At 35.8% G+C, this 26,733-nt stretch overlaps 1 protein-coding gene across 1 annotated transcript in view; it reads left to right on the top strand.

Annotated features, from left to right (window-relative positions):
- Positions 1–290: 290 nt before the first annotated feature.
- The window catches only part of LOC144452788 (calcineurin subunit B type 1), a 39,361-nt gene continuing 12,918 nt past the window's right edge, over positions 291–26,733 (top strand). The window contains exons 1-3 of the mRNA XM_078143945.1: positions 291–357; positions 1,167–1,206; positions 4,634–4,810. Of these exons, the coding sequence (XP_078000071.1) occupies positions 355–357; positions 1,167–1,206; positions 4,634–4,810 (220 nt within the window). The 5' untranslated portion in view covers positions 291–354. The remainder of the gene's footprint in view (positions 358–1,166; positions 1,207–4,633; positions 4,811–26,733) is intronic.

A 26,733-nucleotide genomic window follows, 5' to 3' on the forward strand; every position in this document is an offset into this window, starting at 1 on the left:
ATGCTGTGAAATTGTAAATCTTTATACTCAATAATTACAATAAGATTTACTCCACATGGTCTATTTTAGACATTTACTACATAAAAGTGGAGTCCTTTGGCTATTACTTGCACAATTATTGAGTGAAGCGGAAAGAATTTATTTGTTTGATTGTACTCTGGTGCTTTTTCACACTCGCTGTATAGTTTTCATTCAAAATCCATGCTAAGCTCCCGTACCAAAAATAGAATATTCCTAATTTCCTTCTTTGGATTTGAAATGCCCGGATGTTGGCAGCCATTACAGTAGGGGGTCTTCAATCGTTAGATAGAAACGTTATTTGGAGGACAGTAGTTATACAGAAAGTCAGTCAAAATGGTAAGTATTACTTCAAGCAACTCCCCATTTGTGATTTTGTACATGTACGTATACAAGTAGAGATTCTGTCTGTGTAAAATTTGTCATTTATAAGCCCACAACGACGGCATACCATCAAAACGACATTTGTTTTCGTCTGAACATTGGTCTGTTTCATGTCTATGTGCGAGTGCATTTGTACGTGTACGTTTGAATGCCGTGTGTAGCGTTGTCCTTAGACAGTGCACATTATTGCTGATTTCACGAGATATAAATAAACAAGGTCTCAACGATCTTGTCAATCCATTACCGAAATATGGAGACATTTAATGGAGGAATATACTGAGGGCAACCATTTAATTATCAAGTTCTTGAACGAACATGAAACACGAACGAGCTATCATGTCACGGCGCGGCGCACAATATATAATCGTCATGCTATTTTCTTCGCTATGCAATTTAGCATAGAATGGGGTTTGTACGTTGGTTCATTCACATACACATTGACAATCAATGAAAATTTGTCAAATGAATAAAATTTAATATGTTTGCATGGCGTTTGAACATCCTTAGACAGGTATGTAGCAAGTCACCCGAAATGTGGACTCGGTGATAACTGGGAAAAATCGAGTGGCTCTGCAACTTGAGCAGGTGGACGCATTACAAAATACAACTCTGTCGAGCTCGAGGTGGCAGACGTCTGTCAGCGCCTCGCATTTGCCGATGACCAAACAACATGGCGGCTGAACTATTTAATAGGAATTCAAAGCTCGAAAGCAGTTGCACAAACGCCTTTTTCATCCCCTGTCTGTTTGTATTTATTTCTCCAGGGAAACGAAGTGTCGCTGCCATCGGAAATGTGCTCACATTGTAAGTAGATCTTCCTTCTCATTAATAAAATGACATACATTATACATCTTATGATGGGCTTCCTCATGCTTATTGCATGAAATGCTTGTCAAAGTCTGACCATGAAAATTATTTATTGGTTGTAGACAAAGACAAAAAAAGGAGAACCGAATTTTAAATATGAAAATGTTCACCTCCCCCAAGTCAGATATATGGCCTCTTCAGTCTGTGTGTGGGGTGTAAGACCTTGATTAGATTGTAAGGTTGTTGTGTGTGTCACCTAGATAAACATCGGGATTTTAGGAAGTCGATTTGAAAACCATCACCAGATAATTTGTTTCTAGATAAAAGTCAGTCTTGTGTAATGAAATAATTGATTAGAATGTGTGAATGACATCTGCTTGGGGTTCTTTATAACTGGGAGCTGTCAGGTGTGAGGCAAACACTAATGTGATTGATAAATATTTCAGGACATTTTTGTTCCTGCAAACATACAGCTTCTCTACCCTGTGTTTCACAGTATCCTCAAATGTTCTGATGGCTGTTGTGTAAAAAAACCCCCACAAAAGTCAGAAAGCCACAATACATTTACATCAAATTAGGGAGAAAGTAATAGTATTGGTTTCAATAACAATGCAGATTTAAAACAGAAGTACCGTAGCAATACAAAGAACATTGGAGAACTGAACAATCCATTTCTTTGTATGCGTTTAAGCTGAGCTGTAATAACATTTATTTACGAATCAGAATGATTACAAATTAGAATAAGGGTTTACATAATAATATACACATATCCATATTGAATCTATCCAATACCCAGTTGACTCTTTCAGTAGCTCTTCAACACCAGCATCTCAAATGGTTGGTTGTAGCCTCTGTAAATATCCCGCAGATGTATTACACAGTCACTTGTTGTTCATACATTTTAATTGCATCGCTCAGTGTCTGTTTCAAATCTTTGCCATGTTCGGAATGGGAAGCTGTTTATGTGTGCATACAGTTATATATTCCCTTTCAAAAGTACACTGCCTTTGAGTGGTTGCCACAGGCATTGTATTAGGTTGTGTTTCTGGATTAGAAAAAATGCAGTCTTTCAAAAAAAGAAGAAGAAGGAACTGTGCAAATACTTGTGTGTTCATTTCAATAGTATTAAACCCATATGTGTTCTGGTGTTTATGGCAAGTAAACGTGTGTTTGCCAAAATTTAGAAGCGGTAAGTGAAAACGCTGGATGTAGATCCAGTAGCACAGTCCAGTGCATAGAGTAGAACTGGTGGTCAAGGAAATGCAATTTTAATGTAGTTAGCAAATATTGTGGTTATTCTTACATAACACTAAACCAATTGGCATTGTTTTGATAGAATCAATTAAACTGGGCAGGGCTTCATGAATAACTTATCCCTGTGTAGTAAACGGGTAATACAAATACATTACAAAATATGCATACGCTTTGTATAAAAAAGATATTTCAGAACTGTCTCTTCTCTGAGAACAGTTCACCCCATTACTTCATGAATTTATTTACATTGTGATGTTGGTATTTGTTGTTGTCAAGGAATGTAACCTAACAAACGTAGCTCACCTTTGTTGTTGCATCTTCTTTTATTTATGTAATCCCAATGTTAGAACCGTTCAGTTCTTTCAATTTGAAACAATAGGCAATAAAAGAAAATGACCCCTTCTTGTCAAATCGCACTAATTGGAGAAGATCAGTTAGATTGATTTAGTGTACCATCTCCACCCTTCACTTTCAAAATCAGAATAAAATATATAATTTATTTTCAGTTGGTTATGAGAAATTCTGATATGTTGTTTAATGTATTTCTTACTTGAAGTCGTATGATAGTACAGGCATGTAAATTTTGTGTTCTCAGATTTTAAAAAAAAATCTCAATGGTTGTTGCCACAGGCCCATTTCTGCAGTCGTTGAGAGATTTAGCATGATTTATTGCTAGTGCTGTCGAAAAGAGGAACTGTTTTTTTTTTTTCATATTGTATATTTTGTTTGTTTGAATAGATTGTTACAAGTAATTCTAAACATGATGATTAGAAGAGTAGGTGGGTGGGTGATAGAGATACAGAGATCTAGAGATCTGTTTAGTGTTTACAAGTTGATTAGAAATAATTTGAAGTGATTAACCTAAATCGCATTGTCGGTGTCAGCTTAGAGAGGTACATATTTCAGAATGTCCACCCACCCAACACCTGAATGAACAAGCAGTACATGATGAATTGATATTATTGTGTCGGTTTTAGGTATGGGGTGTCCAGGTTATTGATTGATTTGTCTTTATTGACACATGTATGTATAGTTGTATACCCTCTGCCCTGTGGTAGTATACGATTGTTGTTGCTAACAATAGTACTGGTGAATAGGACTGGCAGCTGACCTTACTCATACATTACACTGGGCAGATTACCCAAGAACAATAATTACATGGAAAAAAAACACAACAACAACAGTTGTCTGCATGCAGTGCTTTCAGCTAAAGAGTGTCGAGTTATTTTGCCTACTGTGACCTAATTCTTGTCGTTACCATGGCAGTAATCCTACAGTTACAAACCCACACTGGTGAATCATACTAATCCATCATGTTTCAGATTTTATGCGGGTAGGGTGAAGGTACACTACAGCTGTCAGATTTGGTGTTATTTTTACTCAAAATGTTATCTAACGGCAAAGGAAAGCACTCAACCTTATGATATTAATCCTTATCATATGCAATAGTTTTACAATAAATAATCTAACATGGTTATGTACATTATAATACAGACAGCCGTGTAGTATTGTTTTTCATATTTGGGTGTTTAAGGTTTTTCAGAGGACGGATGATACTATGTGTAAAACATGTTTACTTAGGAGGCCAAGGTTATTAAAACATGGATGGGGTAGATTTGATGATGTTCAAGAAATATGAATATGTGAAGTCCTGGGCACTTCTTGTTACATATTATCATAACCAATAATTGTATGAATATGAAAGTTCTTTTGTTAAATTGACAATTAGTATTTGATTGTTTATGCAGGCAAATACATGTATCAGAGATAATACCATATTCACGCAAAGTTGTACATGTTTGAACAGAATATATGTATATATTTCATATTTGTTCTCCAGCACAACATGTACATTTACATGATTTAATAATGCTTGAAATATGAATGAAAGCATTCACAGCGATTTCCTTAGTTGTTCATAAATTAACTAGAAAAGATATTATAATATACCCCAATATTTGCCATTCAGCACTCAATTTTCGATACCTGCAGTAGAATTCTACCACCTACATGTAGGCATGTCATAAGAAAAATGACTTTGATTTCTTGGTTGACACCATAACTTCCGCTCCACTTGCTACACATGAATTCATATAAGCACATGAGAATTTGGAGCAAGGTTTGTGACTTATAAGTCATTATGACTTTGGTTTTCTCTTTTTCCTTTCAGTTGATGCTGATGAAATAAAAAGATTAGGAAAACGTTTCAAGAAACTGGACTTAGATAATTCAGGATCACTGAGTGTAGAAGAATTCATGTCATTGCCCGAACTTCAACAAAATCCCTTAGTGCAACGAGTTATTGATATATTTGACACAGATGGAAATGGTGAAGTAGACTTCAAAGGTAAGAGTGATTTTAGAAGACTTTGCTGGCTGCGAGAACCGACAAAGTCAGCATGCTAATTTCTTAGTATACCACATCACTATAAATGAGTTGTCTTTACAGTGACACATTGGCACTTAGTTTGTCAAAGTGCTTTCAAACTGCCTTTGTGGGTCAAACAGGGTATTCTTTACTTGGTCATAGCTGACTATCCTCATTCATTTTCAGATATACACAAAATCTGAATTTGCTGCTTGCTTTATCGGTACACTTCTAGTATAATATTTAGAAGTACATGTAGAATGATACTCTTTGCCTCATCTGAACAGGTACTTCGGCAAATTAGAGAGAGAGAGAGAAAAAGAATTAAATGAATGAATACGTTCTCACCAAGAAAGTAAATAAAAGCATACACTTGTGATGTGTGTTTTGTGCTTTAGTTGTCAAGTCCCATTACAGAGTTCTGTTCTTCTGTTGACTACATGTACATGTACGTACATGTATGATGATCTGAACATGTCCTCATGTACAGATCCTTTGACCTTTACCATAAGGGATAGGTCAAGCTCATAATTTATGTTAACCTATTCTATCAGTCATCAGCTTTAAGTTTTATGTATCCCAGAGGATTTTCAACCTAGCTTGATGTCATATTTTTCAAGCCTTGATGATCATCGAGCTCAGAAATGTTATTATATATATTTTTAATTAAAAAAACTTATTTGAATGGAGAAAGTGGTAAGTAACATAAATGTATGTATATTCATACATGCACTCACGAAGTATGGTCACCCCAGTATACATATTATACATTGCTAAGTGTACCCATGATGGAGTACAGTAAACCAAACACAGATACATTTACACACACACACACACACACCCATGATGGAGTACGGTAAGCTAAACACACACATTGATATGCACACCTGTGGAGTACAGTTACCCAAACACACATACACGGCTACCCACACCTATGGAGTACAGAAGCCCAAACACACACATATTGATGCATACACCCATGGAAAACAGAAGCCCAGTACATATGTACATCAATTTGCACACTCTGAAGTACAGTAACCCAAACACACACACACACCACATACATGTTAATGCACACACCCTATGAGTACAGCAACCCAAACACACATCCAAACACATCTCATACACCCACTGGGTTTAGTAACACACACACACACACACACACACACACACACACACACACACACACACACACACACACACACACACACACACATGTCCAGACACATACTCATACGTTTGTCCCTGCATACATCGCATATGTATGCAGGTAACTAGTAATCGCACCTAGTGCTCTCATAGGCTGAGATGACTGACGAGAGACAAACTAATAAGTCACAACACTAGGACCATTGAAACCCATACCCATACAGTGCTGTAGCCCAAACACACATACATCCATATATTTATACCCATCCAAACACAGTACATTGATACATGCATCTATAGACTTGGAGTACAGTAACCCAAACACACATACATTGATACATGCATTCCAAGAAGTATGACCACGTTTAAAAACAGACATACATTGATTTATACATGAATTGATGAACATACCCATGAAATACAGTGACCCCATTTTGGCAAAATTAAAAAAAATATGTGTTTCCAATAACCCCGCCGCCAACCCTAAACTTCTTTAAAACATAAAGATAAGAAATTGTTTGTTTTCTTAACCTTTCATACACATTGTTTCTCTTTCCCCAGTGATGCCTGTACACATTTCATCAAAATATCACAGAAGGGGTATTGTGACCAACATTTCATTTGGTTTTTTGGGGGGTCAAAGCAATATTTTTCAAAAATAAAAAAGATAAAATAAAATAAAATCCCAACCTACCTACTCTATTTTCAGAGGCCATGTTATTGGAAACACAATTGCTTTTTTCTTTCTAAGCCTGCATAATGTATGTACTTATTCGTAAAGTACAGTAACCCTAACGAACAAACATACATGTATATATACTCGCAGGTAAATGAGACCCTGTATGCAATATACACAGTACACCCACTGTGCTATAATTACAATGAGATCGTGATGTAGGGGAGAATCTGAAAGCACTGGCTGAGCAATCGTCCTTCAATGTACTCATTTGTAGAATTAGGTAAAATGAGATGCCAGTACACAGTGCACCGCAATTTAGAAAATTGATGGCCAGCTCTCTATTAGACCCACGACAGGTAACCATACTTACTGCTACCCGCCACAATTAACATTGCCAGAGAATTGTAAAAATAGATGAAATCAGTCTATTTTAATCTGCCTTTAGCCTGACTGCCCTGCAACTTGGGCTCACATTGTACAAATATATACCATTATCTGACTAGTAACATGTCTGTCAAAATGCAGGTATAGTGTTATTTTTAAGTGTCACCTTGGTTTCCATAATTCAATACAGATAGGTTATAGAGAGGTACCAGCAAATTACATATCTCGGTCATAAATCAGGTAGTGCATTAAAATATTGTAATACGAGAAGTGAAAGGAGCTCACAGGTTGCCATGAACACTGTTCAGAACTCCATGCGATATCACACGAGTGATGAATAGCAGACTCAAACATGCAATTACAGCCAGACAAATATAACCACGCGTACAGTAGTACAGATTTTCTTATTTTTCTCTCTCTGTCTCTCCAGTTGTCAGACATAAGTCAGCTGTCGCATAGATCCAAAGATATGCACAGGTGCACAGACAGTTAGACTGCAAGCAAGGTTTTAGCGAACAGTCCATTGTAAATGATAGTAATATTTTGCATTGCAAATTTCAGCATCGTATGCCCATGCCATTGATGCCGATAATAGAAGTATCAGACAGATCAGTCAGCTGCTATCCTTGCATCATGATCCTCGTTAGTTTTTTTGCCATGCAGCGAATGGAGCAATTATGGTGATTTGTAGTCTCTTTTAGCCTGCAGTCTTCCAGTTACTTGTGCTACGTTTTTTTCTTGTCATTTTGATGGACACATAAACAGTAGGAGCAGTTACTCAGACTCCTGAATTGGAACGGTACATCATCATCAAATTGTCGTTAGATGCTAGCCGACATTTTGACTTGATAGAGTGTCTGCATTTTTCGTTTGTGAGAAAATCCAGCTAGAACTTAAATACCTGAGATACTGATTTAGCATATGTAATGATTTCGTACCAACATTGATTTTGGATTTTGTTTTATTTTGATGTAGGGTAGGCATGATTAGCTACATGTATAATATTCAACACATTCTAAGTGTTAAAAGTACTCAATTCAGGAATTGGGTACTTATAAAAAAAATAATCACTTTTTACTTGTACAACTGAGATAATAATGACATCCTAAACTCATACAAATATAGAAATAAAAAAATAAAAAAATTTGACCATCATCTGCATTAGCTGTACTGATTGTATCAGAAGATCCCCCCCCCCCCCCTCCCCTCAACATCCAATGCCAGATTCCCATAACCTTAGTGAAAACACTGATGTAATTACTGGTAGTACTGGAAAACGCCTTGATGAATCACTAGCTGGTCATACGTGCATCACTTTTACAAAAAAGAAAGTGAAAATGGTTTTCCTAAATTAAAAAAAAAAAATCGTCACTTCCTTGATGCCACCTGGAGTCATAGAGATGAATTGATCCCTAATTAAGCAACAAGTTACAAGATGATGATGAGCCCTTGATATGCTGGAGAGTACTCATGTATGTACCATGAATGAATAGCCAAAGATTATTTTGTCAAGTGACTCCAGCTTTTCCATACAAGTATTGTCGTTGTGATATTTGATTTTTTAAAAGTCTTCAAGTTTAACTGCTGTGTCTATAAATTCTTAAATGCCTCAATAACTTTCCAGAGAACAGTGATGTATATTTTCATTGCCTGTTATATTTGTAAGGCAAGCTAAGTTATTGAAGCAGTTTAAAATCATTCCCTGATCAATAGGAATACTAAGATGCGGTATTGTCAGTTCAAATAGATTTCTGACTTTCGTGATGTCTGATATTAAATCAGCAATATGCCATCAGATTTCTTTGCGTTCCTATTTTGGTTGATTTGTTTATTATACTTGGTCTTCTTTCTGACAAGGGGTTGGGGGGTGGTAAGGGGTGGAGGTGGGGGGTTATTTCTTTGTGCACACAAAAAAATAGAAATTGAGAATAAAAACAGGATTTAACATATTAACAATTTGCCATGCACTGTGTATCTATTTTCAAATCAGATATTGATATGACAAAGCCAGTAATCAATCTATAAATTTTCAAGTCAAAGTGGCTATACATATCCCATCTGCATCACAACTTCCAATCCGGAATGATTTATAACCTTTCATAAAAGCAGGTTTGATGGAAAAATACAGCCCATGGCTAAGAGATAAAAGGATGTCATTGTAAACCTTGTAAATTGATGAAATTCTGATCACAATCGCATATCAAAAATAGGCCTTTCAGGGGGGAAATATTACTCATTTTCTTTGACAGAATGAATTGTTGTTATGGCTAATGTTTCCTGCCAAAGATTTGAAGAATAGGTTTGTATAAAAACATACACTTTAATTGCTTTGTACAGGTAGACTGGAAATTAAATATCCTCCCAGCGAGGAGGATGATATTACAAATCTTGATATCTGACTGGAAGGACAAAAAAATCATCAAACTGTTTTTTCTTTATAATGTGCTTACATACACTTTTAGTGATTCATTTGTCCAACCTTAAATATTAATTTGAAATGAAAGTGTTAGGGTTTTTGATCCACAAAGTTGAAAGATGTTGGATTGTGTCAGTTGCAGTCACATGACAATGTGGTCTCTAACTCTAACTGTGAGTTGAGTTGTAAATCGTAACGATACTGTATAGGAACTACAAAACAATGTGTCACAGTGTCAGTTGCTGTTCTTCGAGGATACTTGTCTAGAGTAAACCTGCGAGTTGTAGAAAGTCAGTCATCTTACCCTTTCACATGACCACATTTTGTTAAAGTAAATAACTCTCTCTGGAAACTTGCAAGTCATACTTTTAAATTTATTGTTCTGCAATTTGATTTCTGTTGAGGTGGTCCATTGTTAGTGCATAAAGCTGAAAATTTTGAAATTGTCAATATCCTGCCATAGCTGATTGCAATTTAAACTTGGTTGTGTAATGTGTAGACACTGATGAAATACAATGCAGTATTTTTCATCACCCTCGATGGGTATTTGGAGAGCAGAATTCAATCACTCGGCTATATCATCACAGCCAATAAACGTAGTGTAAAACGCAGAAAATCAAATTATTGTGTCTTCTAATGTAAATGCCAACCTATACTCCCCCATCAGAGTAGCTGTCTCTGACATTTCGCACTGCAGCAATTGAAAGAAGAAGAAAAAAATGGTGCAGAAATGAAATTAATAAAGCCAGTCTGTGTACATATTCCCACTGACGCCACAAAGTCTCAGTGAAAGAAAAAAAAAAAGGAAAAACTTTACATTTCAAAGGTTTCCTTTTATATCGGTTTAGTGATAGATACCTGTAATGGTCTTTCTGTTCAAGTGTTGTTTGGTTTGAATATATTGTGTGGTGCTCATAAATGGTGAACAATGGTGGCTCACAAATTCATGGTTTTCTGTTGCTTTTGTAGAAGGCACAAAAGCGCTGATAAGGTGTGTGTGCTTGCTTTAGTCATGGTGGTTGACGTGCAAAGCTACTTGTTCTTGATAAGAGATCCAAATCAGTATGCCTAACAACATTCTCTGATAGGAATTCATACAAGACAACATTTATGCAATTCGATATCATTTAGTTTCATTTCAGTATTTTATTCATTAAGTTTTTCTCTGACGATAATTTGATTCGGTAGTGATTTATCTTAATTTTTGTGAGACAGCTGTCGCAGTGCCGCCAAGCTTTTCCAGAAGTTGCAAAAACACAGCAACATGTGGAATAGAAACTATACAGTTCCCCCCCCCCCCCCCCCCCCTCCCTCCTATAGGTGCGGTCATACAAAACAGTCAGAACAAACATAACACAATGTCAACAAACATACAACAAAGTAAGCAGGGTATAGGTTATTGAAGTAAGGACAAAGATGGGTGAGGTGAAAGAAGCGTTATCCATTAGTCTTTGTGCATGTTTGTTTGCACCGTTGTGAATTTTATTTATACAGGGTATTATCGATCTGCTGCTTCCTGGAGTTACTGAGCAGAAGTCCATTTTGTAGTAGGTTTTTAAATCTCAGAAAACAATCACTCTAATTGCTTTTAATTGCCTAACACTGAACACAATGGGTTCATGACTTTTCAAGTATCTCTAGATGCCATTATGCCAAGGTTTTGTCACCAAATTTGCATTCATTAGCTCGGAGAATGATTAGCAGTATTGTCAGTGTGTGTGAAACATGTCACCCTTCTTATAAGGGAAAGAGAATTAGAAGGTAGAGCTAGCTGATACTGGATATTTGTACCTACTTGTTGTAAATCAATTATCAAAATCTAGCCTTTTCGTGCCCATCACAGACACTTTGTCATATTTGTTTGTTGTCGGTCTCTTTTAAATCATGTCCACAGGTAGTATAGGAGAAGAAAAATATGTACTTGTAAGGATTACTTTTAGTGTTCATATCATTGTTTACTGAATGATGGCCATGTTTGGAGTAACAAATCAATATTTACTACATACAAATTGTATATTAAACTCAAAACTTCCATACATAGGGAATCCATTCAAGTGTCTAACCCAATGTATAATCACATGGATTACTTTCTTGTAAGTGACCTTTGACCTCAATATGGACCTTCTGGGTCAAGTATCAAAATCAAGCAATTTCTTGCATATTGCTGACAGTCTGTAGCTTTTACGTGTGGTCAGTTTCTTTGAAAATGATGTCTAAAGGAAATGCAGAACAAGAGAAAAACAGAAGTTATATAGTACATGCATTACTTTTGGTGCTCTCATAACGTTCAATTGAAAGATGAACAATCACGATTTTGTATGTAACTCAAGGAAATAACTGCTGTTGTCACCACAGCCATTAATTTTAATTCAATGGTAAAATAATCAGTAGCTGGACACACATTTATATATGATGGTAGATTGCTAACACTGTGCATGTTATAATGTTGACACGCATACTAATATTGTATATCATAAGACACATCTAGATCACAGTATGTTCTGGATAATGTTACAGGTAGCGCTGATAATATTTGGCCATTTAGTGTGATTACATTGACTGAATGTAGGGGGGGGGGGGGGGGGGGCGGTGTTATGATGCCCTGGCTTTGTATGTAGTATTAGATTACAAAGATGTGGTCCTTTACTAATACTATTCTTGCCCATCACTATACTGTGTTACACAGCCAGTGCCAGCCATAGTCTACATGTAATAGCAAGTGTGTAAACAGACATAAAAATGCTGAATAGAAACTGTTTGAGTTGAGTGCATTGTCACTGACTGATGTGGAGAGAACGGTGTGTACAGAATTAGAAATTTGAGAGCTGTGTAGTTCTTGCAATCAATTCAGTTTAGAGTGTATCTGTTAATTTACATACTTCTAGAACAAACACAGTCATGCCCGAAACCTATTCAATTAAAACTGTCACGACTCATTTAGAAATATCAGGGAAATGACTTCTTTACAGAGCTGTAAGTAACTACCAAAGGGTTACTGACAAGTGAATTGTGCACCCAGGCATAGATTACTTTGTATAATTAGAATGAAATGAAAAGAGTAGTAATATTTTATCTTGGTACAATATTCGTCTGAAATAAGTGGATATAGCTCACTTTCACGTTTTTTTTCCCCGTTAATAGCAAATCTCACAAAGAAGCCTCTATACAGAATGTATTGATATCTGTGATACAGATTTCCCCAAAGTGATCAGTCACTGTCATCTCATTGCTAATCACCTGAAAAGACAGATAAATTGCCAGTATTCAGCTTGCTCATTAACAATCAGGGGAGCCAGAAAATATGCAGTGGAAATACCTAGCTTGTCTTGCTCATGGTCACCACAGATACATTTTTTATCGGTTGATTGAAATGTCCAGTTATCAAGGACAACAATAATTAGTTGTGGTAGTAATGACCAACTGTCAGTATTGTTGAATGACGATTTCACAATTAGATAATATTCTCTTCAATTTTTCTTCGTTCAGCCAAGGAAAAAATATGAGTGACCTAAAATTGACTGTTTGAGTCGCAAGACGAGTAGTGACAAACCCTTAGGTCATTGAGTATTTACAGCCTGAATGAAGTATAAAATATTGGGGGAATAATGTAATTATACCTTCCCTATGAAAAATCAGGGAAAATAATGGTGACTTGGAATGCCTTGATGCATTCTTTGGGCATCGCAAAACAAGTAATGTCGACAAATGTTGTCATTATGTAGAACTACCTGGGTATATAATCCATACATGTATTTTCTGTTCAAAGACAATCATTTGGTATAATTCTGTTTATTTTAAATATACACTAGTACGAATCCTGCTTGAAGTTGTGGGTGTCATATATTGTATCATTGTTGTCTATCAATGTTATCATTACATATATATATATAGATTTATTTATTTGTCAATTCCTGGTGGACTACGTTTGTATCTTACAGTGTTATTTATGACTGACGTAATGTACATATGTATCCAGTCTAATTAAAATCTGATGTGGTGAAAGTGGCTAGGTGTCTTTATTTACCTCTATTTCCATCGTTTTGTGCCGTTTGCTTTGTTTCAGGTGATCGTCGGCTTCCCACATCTGACCCTGTGTAATAGAAAATCTCGTTTGAATCTCACGCTTTTTAGTAGCCAATCAGATACATACGGAGGATTGCGTTGACTACATGACCCATCAGTGGCACCACATTCTCCAAATGATTTTGAAAGAAGCGTGTTGATTGGTTGAAGAAACCTTCCAAGATCCTTGAGATTCAAACGAGATTTTCTATTACACAGGGTCAGATGTGGGAAGGTGGCGACCACCCGGAACAAAACAAACGACACAAAATGATGGAAATGGAGGTAACTAAAGACATCTTAAACGCTTTCACCACATCAGATTTTAATCAGATTGATATGCATCTAAGTTTTCCAACACACTATTAGTTCAAGTCTGATGTAACTTGGCAAGAACGTATCATGTATTTCAATCAATTCTGCATATTCAGACATTACATGGACAGTTTTGTATCACTTTACTACTATAATTGTAGATAATTATTCATCATTAAAATATGCGACTTCACATTTGTTCAGTATAAACTGTTGAAAAATGAGTTAAAAATAAACAGTTGTGTAACATTTGATACCGTTAATGCATTTTGCTGTAAGTAATATTCAATGAAGAAATGCAATACAACTACTATCGTCATTGATTTCTTCTCAGAAAGCACGAAGGTGTAGGACGTTTCATCAATGTAATATATGTGTTCACTTTGGTACTGTCTGTTATGCCCCGGGGTAAACTTGCCACTCTTTGTAGGAAGAATACATATATGTCATTACCATGGAAACGGGTTACAGTGGAGTTTTTCGTATTGGCTAGGTTGTTTATCAGGAATTGACAAAAAAGTGGAGATAGTCTGTAAACTTAAGTATCTTTACTTTTCACTTCAAAGTAAATAAACAGTAATTAGTTTTAATTGCCTAGCCTATATCTTAGTCCCTTGAGAATGGTTTTTTTAATTGCATGCTGTAGTAGGTAAGGTATTGATAGCGCAAGTGGGGCCTATCTAGGAATGAAATCACATTGTTTTGGCGTGCAGACACTGTCAACTCACAATTTGCGAGTCAACATTTGGTTAGCGTTGGTGCTATGTAGATGTATGTATGTATGTACAGTCGTTTCAGTACACAATTGATTGTATGTGTACATGCATTCATCTATTTTGAAATATCCAGAGTCGTACATTAATATTCATAATGGCAGTGATATGAAAATTGCCATAGCCATTTTACGCAGTTGAACTGAAGAAGTTGGATGGCGTGTTATGTGTCTTTGTGTGTGTGCGTGTGCGCTTTTGTTCCTGCTTGATACTGTGCAATGCATGCACAGGTCAGTGTACGTGTGGAGGTGATGTCCCTTGTAATATTTAGTTTGCTATGAGCTCTGGTTTGTAGATGTTGTTGGAGTATCCAGTAGTGTTTTGAAAGACGTGTGTGTGTGTGTGTGTATGTGTCACATTGTATACAATGTATGTGTGTGTATGTGTGTGTGTGCATGCGTGTTTGTATGTATACATTTATGATTGTCACTGTGCTTGCTATGCATGTACATTGAAGTATACAGCATGTGCGAAGCAATGTTGTTCCACTGCTGCCCTATGTTTATCTGTATGCATAGTAATATAGTAAACCTACCTACCGCACAGTAGTATTTAATAGCAGAGAAAAAATGTCTGTTTTAACTTTCTCGCTGTCTTCAAGCACCTGTGATTCAAGCACTATGTATATTTACCTTAGTGCAAGGTATACATCTCTAGTCCTAACCTTCGTTGACTTTAACACTAAAATTGTAACCATAACAAGTATCACTTTCTAGTAAACTATCATAAATCATTTAAAATGTTCCACTTAATGTGATATTATTTCAAGAGGTCATATTTTGTCATATGAAAAGCGATTACCTAGTTGTTGATGTCTGCAAATGTTACTAGTTTGAGTGTTTTCAGACAGATACCCCAGAGTGCCTGTCAGCTAGATAACATTATCGGTTTGTATGACAGCATGTCTTGCCTTTGAAATGGAAGTATAGATTTGACAGCATCATCTTTGTATGATTTCATCATACGAAAAGTGTCGCAGCAAGATCATGAAATAATTACAAAATTTGTGTACATAGACAGGAACGTCAGAATTCACACAATTCGAAATGAGCACCTTGAAAATAGAAAATGAAGAAGGAATATTGAAATTGGGTATGTTAAATGTGATAGAGCAGCTGATAAACATAACTTCTATTGTTACTAGTTTTAGTAGTTTATGTCAATAAAAAAGGAAAGACTATATGATAATAGTGTAATAATTGTAGATTATAAACAAATAGAATCCATTTACACATACAAATTTCTGTTCATGGAGTCAAAATGTGTTTTTAGGAAATGAGTCCAAAATTTGTTGTTGACTTCATGTTAGCAGTGTGAGGTGTACTACAGTAGGCCTTTGTTGCATGCTTCACTTGAGATACTTGAAACAAGTTGAGGTGATACAATTGGGATCTTGATGTCTGCATCCCCTGTCTCAAGCAAGGCAAATGACGACAACCCTTTGTACCACAAACTTGACAGTGGTGATCAGACGACGGCCAAAATGTGGGATCCATTTCCGAAGGTTTTCTTGACTCTGTGAGTAAATATTTTCACATGTCACTCCAGTATGAAGCCTGAATCCATGAACATTCGGCCAACTCTCCAAAACTTCGTTCAAAAATTAATGCAGTTTTCTTGTACTTCTTTATTATTAGATTAGTGATAAATTAGAGATATTATTCCCCCCCCCCCAATATTTTTCTTCGTTCAGCCAAGGAAAATATGAGTGACCTAAGTGGCCTTGTCACTATGAGTTGCTAGATGAGTAGTGGAAACCCTTAGGTCATGAGTATTTCCCGGCTGAATGAAGAAAATATTGGGGAATAATATAATTAACCATCGCCAGTAATTAAAAAAAATTGGGGGAAAGTAATGGCAATTTTAGCATTTGAGGTAATTTTTCGAACACAGCATGAACCAATTATGTAGACCCGCGTTGGCGTGAGATAGATATGTATTGTCGTGATGTAGAACGACCAGAGTATATATTCCATATTTTTTGTTGAACCTTGCTCATGCATGGTATAATGTACATTGGAGGTCCTCAAACCCATCAGAAGATGTGACACAGTTGTCATGTCATATCATGTCAAAATGACAAAGCAAAACTTATCTGATATCAGTAACACTAGAACTAAATAAGCAATTCAAGCTGGAGTCCCGTGTAGACGTGCTTCATTTCATAACATGTATTATTGATTGCATTGTTGAAAGAATACTGCAATAATATACTCAGCACAGCTGCTTCACATCTTCTTTTTATCAAGAAAGACATCTTTAAAAGTCATATGATATTGGTGTTGTTCCACCACTTTGCATGTGGATGTACGTACACATACATGAAGTGAATCAATTTTCCGTAAAGTGTACTAAAATATTAATCGTGTTATCGATAAATATAAAACTGAAAACATGCATTCGCCATGCAGTATTAAGTGAGTCAACACAGCAGTCGTTCAAATCAAGAACTGAAAAGTAATAGATTTAATAGATCAGCAATGGTTTTAAAGCAAACAACAATATGAAATATTCAGAAATATATTGCACTTAAAAATATCCAGTTACACTAGCTCTTTGGTTCAATACTAACAGTGGCAAAAAAAAAGAAAGAAAAGGTTTTCTCCTTTGGTAATATGCAGCCTTTCAAAAATATTTTTAATCAATATATTAGAGAAATGGTTGATTCGTACAACACCATTAGGTATGTAGGAAGTAGAACATTGTGTCTCTGCGATGCCCCAGTTCTGCGTTATTGCCAACAGGTAGCCATCGCCATAGTTATCATCTGATCAAATGAACTGGCAAATTTTGATTCACAGTAGTGGTTAGATTTTCCCCTGATTGGCATTTTGCTTCTTCGTCTTTTTTTTTTAGCCGTCTATAGTGTAAAGACTTTCACTATTTCAATTGAAATCATACCCCATCAAATCCAGGTAACAATTTTCCTGTGCTGAATGCCAAGGAAATGATTCGTCAATCAAAAATTACTACTGTTAGTTTACTTCATTGACCAAATGAATACTCGAACAAAAGATATTGTGTGATGGTTGAAAAGGAAAAGATAGTTGCCATGGTAACCATTCAGCACTTTCTCCCTGATATAATAGTTGATGCTTTTGAAAACATATCTGAAATTAGTGATAGAGAAAATTAATATTTATGAACAAATGGGTGTATTGATTTTGGGATTGCATCAACAATAATGAATGTATTAGAAAAATCAAGTAACTATACGTTCATTTCCTAGGTCATCTCAAATGACAGCCGGCCTCAGGAGTGTGAAGGCACTATGTTGACGAGTCAGAACCACAACTACGGCTGAACTCAACTCATAACATTGAAGGAAAAGGGATTCTTTTGTCGTTTTAGCTGATGTGAAATCGTAACACTTTTTTAGCTTCAGCTATTAACACTTTAATTTTGTGTCACCGCGATGTAAATCAGAATCAGTTACCATAGTGATGCAAATCATGCAGTTTACCGTAGCTACCTGATGAGATGCCACGATTATCAGAGGTTAGAGGAGTTGATTGATAGGGCATCATTTGCATGTGAAGTGATGCATCATCAAACAACATGACCCCCCAAAAAAGATGTGTAATTTCAGTTAGCAACATGTTGAAGTTGCCCAAATGAGCCTTAATTCTCTATTCGAAGTCTTTTAGGTAGGAAAAAATTGCACAAAAAAGCAATCTAAATAAAACTGTTGAATTATTTTTTTTTTTTTAAAGTGCAAGACAGGAATTTGTAACAAATTGTTATTCCTGGCTTTGAAATGTCAAGTGTGAGTCCATACATCAAGGTATTACCGTGAAGTTTTATCATGGCTAAACGACGCAAAGTCTTAAACTGCATTGCCGTATTCGACCGTCATCATTTTGACCTTAAATGAGAGTGACAATTTTGCCATAACAACCTTTATTTTTGCAAATGTCATGCAATTGTAATTGGGAAGGTAACAAAGACGTCCAGCTATGACAAGTAATACTAATAGATGACGGGGTTCGTTAATGCACTTTTCTTTATGTGTACTCATGTCAATACTTCAAGTGCCGGGTAATGTGGCTTTAATGAAAAATAAATAATGGTGCAACATTTCTGTCTTTTGATCTACTGCACCCAGAAAGCACTGGTACATTGTATTATTTTAGAAATAATAAATATTCTTTCTCAAAAAAGATTTAATGACATGATTAATTCGTTGTCTTGTGTCGAGTATTAAAACTCTTCAGAAATCTGTTTTGCGTGTATAGATTAAAAAATACAGTGGGAAAAAAAAAATCCTGCTTTTATATTATTTTACTAACAATGTCAGATTGATCATAAGTGTATTGACTTTTATTGTTCAGGAGATACTGAGTAGTATAGGGAGTATCCATTACTGTATGGTCTGAGAACATAACTGCATTCTGTCAACAAATTTCAGAAAGGGGAGTACAGGGTTCTCACTAGGTTTTATAAAAGTGGTGACCAGGAATTCTTGAAAATGGTAGCAAGTTATCATCTAAACAATGAAATCTCTTTGTGTGTGCAAATATAACGAGTTGATCATTATTTTGTGAGCAGGAAAACTGTGGTCATGGGTCAAGTCTTCAACACATGTGGTGTAAAGTGTAGAATTACACGATATACAGCTGAACTAAGGTTACTTGTACTGTTAGTATAATAGAGTGTGTTTGTGCATATATATATATGAATATATGCATATGTACAAAATGTATGTGTGTGTTTATGTTTATCTTTCTTTCTGACTACATACATGCGCATGTGTGTATAATGTGTCAGTCTATCTCTCTGATTGACTATATACATGTATGTGTGTGTATGTATGTGTATGTATGTATGTATGTATGTATGTATGTATGTATGTATGTATTTATGTGTGTGTATGTATGTATGTATGTATGTATGTATGTATGTATGTATGTATGTATGTATGTATGTATGTATGTATGTATGTATGTATGCATGTATATGTTTGTTGTTGAAGTCAAGTATATAGTTAACTTGATACCCATGCTACTTGGCAAGGATGTTAATTTTGGTGTTTAGTGGGGAAATTGTTCAATACTTGTACAAACGTAGTAGCAGTCCAATCAAAAAATTATTTGCATTCAGAAAAAAAACACTAAACATATCACTACTTTATTACTTTATTACTTATATTATTTCTTTGAGTTTGGTTTATTGTGCTGCAAATTGCAATGCCATGCATGGAGATATGTTGACAGATCAATGAAACCAACCCATGAAATGAAATCAGTGAATTTCATGTTGAAATGAAGCAGTAACTGAATTTGTTTTGGTTGACAGCTGGATATAAAAGTAACACCTTGGATGACAGTAATGATGTACATTGTTAGTGTTGATAATCAAGGACAAACACGTTATATATATATTCAGAAATGATGTTTCTGTTCATTTCATAACACTCAACTGTTGGGGGAAACGCTAGACTGTCGACAGTCGCTCACGCCTTTTTTTCCTCCGTTTTATCTAAACTCCGATCCGGCGCAACACTAGTCTAATCGCAAACTGATATCAAGGGCCGAAGGCGCTCGGGCCTTCGGCCCTCGACCATTCAGGCCTTCGGCCCTCAATATCAGTTTGCGATTATACTAGTGTTGCGCCGGATCGGAGTTTAGATAAAACGTAGGAAAAAAGGCGCGAGCGACTGTCGACAGTCAAGGGAAACGCCTCCTTGTATAAACCTACATTCATGAGTACTGTTATCCAACTATCTAACCTGTAAGTAGGCCAAAAACAATTTTTATAACCACGATCATTGTTGTGTTTGGGACAAATTTTTTCTATTAACACCAAAATCCTAATCTAACATGGGTCTTTATCATCACAGCTGTGATTGTGAATAGTTGGAGTTTATATGACATGTTACATCTATGCTACTTATTCACTGTAAGAATTTACTAAAGGTAGACTGTACATAAAATTGTGGCATGTTTATTTTTATGGTGACTTGTATGGTAACATTTGTCTGTACTTGTATCACATTCATGTAGGGCAGACTGGTTGCCAGCATGTATTACAATTTAAAACCTTGAACTTTGCACAATGCCAAGGAACTTAAATTCTGACACATACATACATGTATGCATATAGATGTTTTCTGTGACCCAAACTTGGGGGGATGGGAGGGAGGTTGTGATGCATGCAGTGACAATGTTCTGTGTCTTGCTTGAAGGCCATTCTAAAGGAATAGATGTTGTCTGTGTTTCTGTATACCCCAACTCCTAGGATTGAATGCCCTCGAATCAGAATTTATGCTCTCTAATGAGAATTGGCAGCTTGACCTTTATTTTTAAGGTCAAATGTCGAAATATGCTACAAAATAGACACTGTACATTTACAGCACAGAAAGGTAAATGTGCTGTCACAGAAAGTGCACCCTATAGTACATCATAGTACTGTTGAATGTGTTAATGGTATTGCATTGATGCTGAATGTCAAAATCAAGCCATTTCTTGCGTGTCAACAAAGTTTAGTATAGATATATACATAATGCAGTTATATACAAAAAATATTTACCGTAATACTCTAGTCAAGAAATAGACTTTCAGTTGAATTTGACTTAACATAGCCCAAACTGGGGGCTGAAATTTTTCTGAAGTCTTTCACCTGCAATGTTGCAAGCTGCAGAACTGTGGTGAAAGACTACCTAACTCAAGATTGTATTACTTAAAACTTCGAAAAATATTACAATATAAATTTTTGTATCATGATAATGATATGCATACATAAAAAGCAATATCAGTCAAGGTTATATTGAGCAAATGTAGGACAGACTTGAGAGGAAAATATGAGTGCAGCTATGTACAGTTTTACATGAAAAAAAATGACATAGAATGAAAAATTGCTCCTCGCTGGCAGTGTCATTGATGTGCTCATCATTTATCTGTGTGGGGCCCTGCGAGTGTGGTTTTATAAATTCCTGAAAATTATTCTAGAGTTCAACAACCGCATGACCACCAAGCTAAAGACATCATGTCAGCAACCCCATGCCATCATTGAAGAATATATAGGACACTGCGGGTTGTCAGTAGATGTTTGAAAATAGTAAATTGGGGGAAGGAGAATTTTTTGACACTCTCTTTGTGGAAAGAAGGAAAAGACTGCATATATGTAGCAGTGTGATTGATTATCCTGTGCTGTTTACGGCATTGATTTTTGTCACAGAGAACTCTGAGTTATAAAATGCTGCACTGATGCGTTCATGCATATATCTTGTTAGCAGTCAACAATTGAGCATGGCTCATGAGTTCCTTCTGTCTGTACACTGGAAAATATGGCCAAAGAACAGCTGTATAAATAACTGTAACAGGTAGGACAGCTTGCTATCGATGTCACACACTGGAGGATTATGGAGTGCCATGAATTGTTCACATGCTATTTTGAGAGGCCTGAAAGGAGGATCTCTTCAAGTGGGGGTTTTCTCTATAAGCTGAGCTCAAGTCTGAGTGGTTAATAAGAAAATAAACTAAACATTTTAAAATTCAACATTAGTATTATATAATCCTGAGCGAATTATCTATTAATATAGAGGATCAGATATCCGCAGATATCAGCCAGAACGGGTTAAAACGTCTGTATTTTATCATTTATGATGTTGCGTGGAGCCAATATTTTCCACCTTGCATCTCCTTTCCAATATAGATTTTTTATAGTGTTTGATTTTTATACGGTTTAGCAAATACGGTACTAAACACGTTTCTCATTATCATACTTTGAATTGATCAGTGTAGAGAGAGATCCAATGAATATGTCAATATGTCTCCTACAAAGCTGCCCAGATACACTCCAAGAGCTTTCGAAATATTATGTGTGCTTCTTGCTGTATTGATGGAATTCTGCAAGTACCAGTTTTATGATGTAGTTTTATGAAATGGTCATAAATAATATTCAGTGGCGTATGTGTAAAGGGAAGCAGGTATATGTATTATATGAACATGTGTGTGTGTGTGTGTGTTTGTGTGTGTGTGTATGTGTGTGTGTGTGTTTGTGTGTGTGTGTGTGTGTGTGTGTGTGTGTGTGTGTGTTGTGTATAATGTAGCCATGCACAGTAGCTGGGAACTCTGTCTTCCACAGTCAGCAAATTTTACTGTGGTTGTACAGGAATTAGGAACACAGTGATCCCCCTCTTTCTACACTTCCACACTATATGTGGTAAGGCCTATAAAAAAAATTTGGTTCCGGTTACGCTGAAACCCCCCCCCCCCCCCCACCTAGTTTTTCACTGTCGACCCTGAACTTTGTTGACGTATTCGAGAAAAAAATAATACAATTGTGAAAATTGTGAATTCTCACCAGAAATAGTGGATGCGGAAACTAACTTCAACTTAAAAAGGCAATATAAAACTGCTGTACATCAGATGAGAAGAAACCAATAACACAGAGACCATTTGGAAAACAACGAAAAACATAACTACCTGAACTAAACACTCACATATGAAAAAAAATGTATAAAAAAATAAAATAAAAAATCTACCTACCCCACCTATTCTAAAATTGAGCGTAATTGGAACCACCCATTTTTTTTTTATATTAAGCCTAACTTTCTATCGTTTTACATAGTACAAGATGGTGACAGCACACACCAAGTTTGGTGAACAAAATTTTTTTTTAGTGGAATTGCAGTATTCAGTGATAGTTATCTGTTCTTGAATACTTGGAATTCATGGCTACTTTACACCTTCACAATACATGCTTATGAAAACAGTTTCACCTTCCTCCTCTACATCCCACTCCAGTACATTGAGAACCTAAACACATAAACAACAAAGATGTAGTCATTGTAATAATACCACCACACATTTTGTCATTTGATAGGTAATAATGACATAAAATAACCCAAGTAATATGTAGCTTTCTGACCCAGAGGCTATAGTGTCATATTGGCGTGTGAAAGAGTGAACATGTTCTTTATATTTAGAAGACATACATGTGTTTGTCTAAATACAAGATTGAATGTTCGTAGACTCTGGGTTCATTTTCTACTATTGAAAATTTCTACCTACACTCAAAAAATTTCTTCAAAGTTGAAACGTAGGAAGGATTTGCTTCCAAGAAATTTTTTGACCGTGAGTGTAAATTGTGATTATTAAATATTGCTACAGTATAAAATTTGACACCCATAATGAAAATTGTCTTTCTTGCCCATAGTGTGGAATACTTGCTAGTAGTATTACATAAATCTAGGTACTTTTTGCCGCTAGTCAATTTTGCAGTTTTTCCGTCTTCAACTCGTTCCCAAAGACTAATGTTTGCTAATTACAGAAGCCTGGTGCACTGTGGTTTGTGTATAAAGAGACATTTTAGCCACTACTTATTTTCATGTTTTTGTTTTGAAGCAAAGTAAGGGAAAAAGTCACTAGCGAAAAGTTTCCAATTTTGCTGTATTTCAGTCCCAATATGAGTATTATATTTGCTTATGAGGATAACGGTAATCTGCCCAATGTGACAATTACAGAAACATCCGACCCAAAGGTGCAAACAGCCATATGGGACTAACATTTTTATTCAAGTGAATATTTATATGGTGGAAAATGAATATTGAATTTATATAATTATAATTTTCATCAAAATATGACATCTTGTAGAATCAATTTTAGATGAGGAACTTGTAGATTGCCCATGACAGTTACGACCTTCAACTCAAGTATTCCAGATGTTTCTGTCTGACAATGTCAAGATGACATGGATTATTAAGACACGTCACTGGACTGTCAAATATGCCAAATGTTCATATTCAAATTAGACAAAAGATTTGTCATTCCAAGTGTATGTTGAGGCATGTCAGAACACATGAAGTCATACAGATATGCTTTGTGAAGTCCTGTCATCTATTTGAAGTATTTTATAAACCAACTGAGAAATTTAGTTATTAAAACATGTATTACATTTCAGCACATACAAAATATCATACTGTATATCATTACATGTGTGCCAGAGATTACTCGCTCTGTTGTGCGCGCATACTAGTGGTGTTTTCACTGCAGTGCAATATCGAAAACATTATTGCGTACCTGCATGCAAATGATATGCAAATGAGGACACTCGTTTGCTACACACGAAATCGCATGATTGCGGTGTATGATTTTTATGGAAATTCACCGTTTCAGATAGGCAGATGTGATAATAACACAGCCCTATGCCACGTGAGTTCCAGTGTGGATACTCAGGGGTATTTGCACTTGCACTTGCAGTGTTTCCTGCTGCACTTTCACCTGCTATGCTTTTGACAGTACGGTCGCAGGGAACACTGCAAGCACTCGTGCAAATACCCCAAGTACGCCACACTTTCACTCGTGTGTCATGGAATTGTGTCATATTATTTGTTCACTTTCATCGACATTTTTTGTGCGTTTGTGTCATTCCAGTATGATAATCTTACTTTACCATGTCAGGAATCACAACATAATCTATAGAGGTATTCTTAGTAAATAAACAGCAAATACCATTTGTACTCTCACAATATTCAAAATAGAAAACAACAATAACAACAACAACAAATAATTTAGTCTTTTATAACTTCTCAAATGAATTTATTAGTGAGGCTGCTGATGGAAAAGTGGCTCAAAATGATAAAACTATGTTTTCTTGCAAGTCACCGCATAGTAAGAGATATAGGCAAGGGAACGCCAAATATGATGTGTCACTAGAAATTACTGTATCAGCACTGACAGCAGCACGTCAAATTTGGCTGGGAGGATACATTGGGGTTTTGATGAACTCACATTGATAATAAATATTAGATGACTTGATTAACATAATGCACTACATGTATTTCAATACATTCGCTATAAAACGCGATATATCAAAAGTAGTCAGTGCATATAATATTTCATTATGCATTGCTGTTATACAAATGATATTCATGAAAACCCGCCATACAATACAGGGAAAGTTGATTAATTCTGAAAATACAGGAAATGTATAATATTTGTCATCGATACATGGTTGGTGTACTAAGGTGTGCAGGAAATAGCCGTTCTTTCATTAATTAGTTTTATTGCCCTAACATACACTTCTCCAATGCAGTGTTTTGTCTGTGATTGGAGACTGACATGAGATGTAAATGAAGCTAGTGTGTGAGGCCACTGAAACGACTTGTTATCATTCAGAGATACCTGTATAATATACACGTATACCCTACTTTGATGCAACTACAACTATATGTCTTGCAGGTGTCACCTATTCAGGTTAAGTGTTGATGAGATACCTACACCGTTGCCGTGGCAACTGAATCTTGTCTCTTGTCACAATAAAGTGTCGAGATAGAAAGTGAAACGATGTGAGGGCCTTATCTGTCATAGCATATGGTTTAGTATACTCAGCAGGCATTGATGAGGCCACCAATACAGTGTGAAGCCAGTAAGAACGACCATATGCAGGTAGTGTTCAAGGACTCTCCATGGTGAACCATACACATGCATCATAATCTCAAGATATATGTTTTTGTCACAGCACCATTTCATTATTTCGATTCTTATTCATTTTCCTTTATTTAAAAAAAAAAAAAAATTCATAGAGACGTTGTGAGGCAAGTGCTTACTACATTGTTACAAGTGTATGACCATACATGTACGCACCTGATGAATACTGTACTCAGAATAGCATGACAGGAAGTGTACATGAAGTTCAGATTTATAGAAAGTGGTTTGCCATTTGGGGTATATTTACACGTTTCTTCTTGAACTCATCAATAATTCTATACATATGACACTAGTTGATGTTCTGGTTGCCATGGCAAGGGGTTATAACCTTCATGGGAAAAAAAAATGAGCAATGAAATTTTATTGGTGACCTTATTGCAGTTATTATACTGGACCAGTAATCCATCATATGCATGCATACAATGAACATTGGGGTTCCACACGTATGTATGGTCTTTGAAAATTACATGAATGTCTAATTTATTTTGAATTACAAATGTTCGTATGTGTTCCAATGCTTATAGTAATTAATAAAAAATCTGCCCCCCCCCCTGTAGATGTGACTAACTCATTTGTTTATTTCATTTCATGAAAATGACAATTTTATGAGTGTGTTAGACATGTTTTCTTTATCAAGACTATGTATGTTCCACTCAGACTAAAATGTAACGCATTGATTGTATAAACATGTA

Source organism: Glandiceps talaboti, chromosome 2 (genome assembly GCF_964340395.1).
Source record: "Glandiceps talaboti chromosome 2, keGlaTala1.1, whole genome shotgun sequence".
NCBI lineage: Eukaryota > Metazoa > Hemichordata > Enteropneusta > Spengelidae > Glandiceps > Glandiceps talaboti.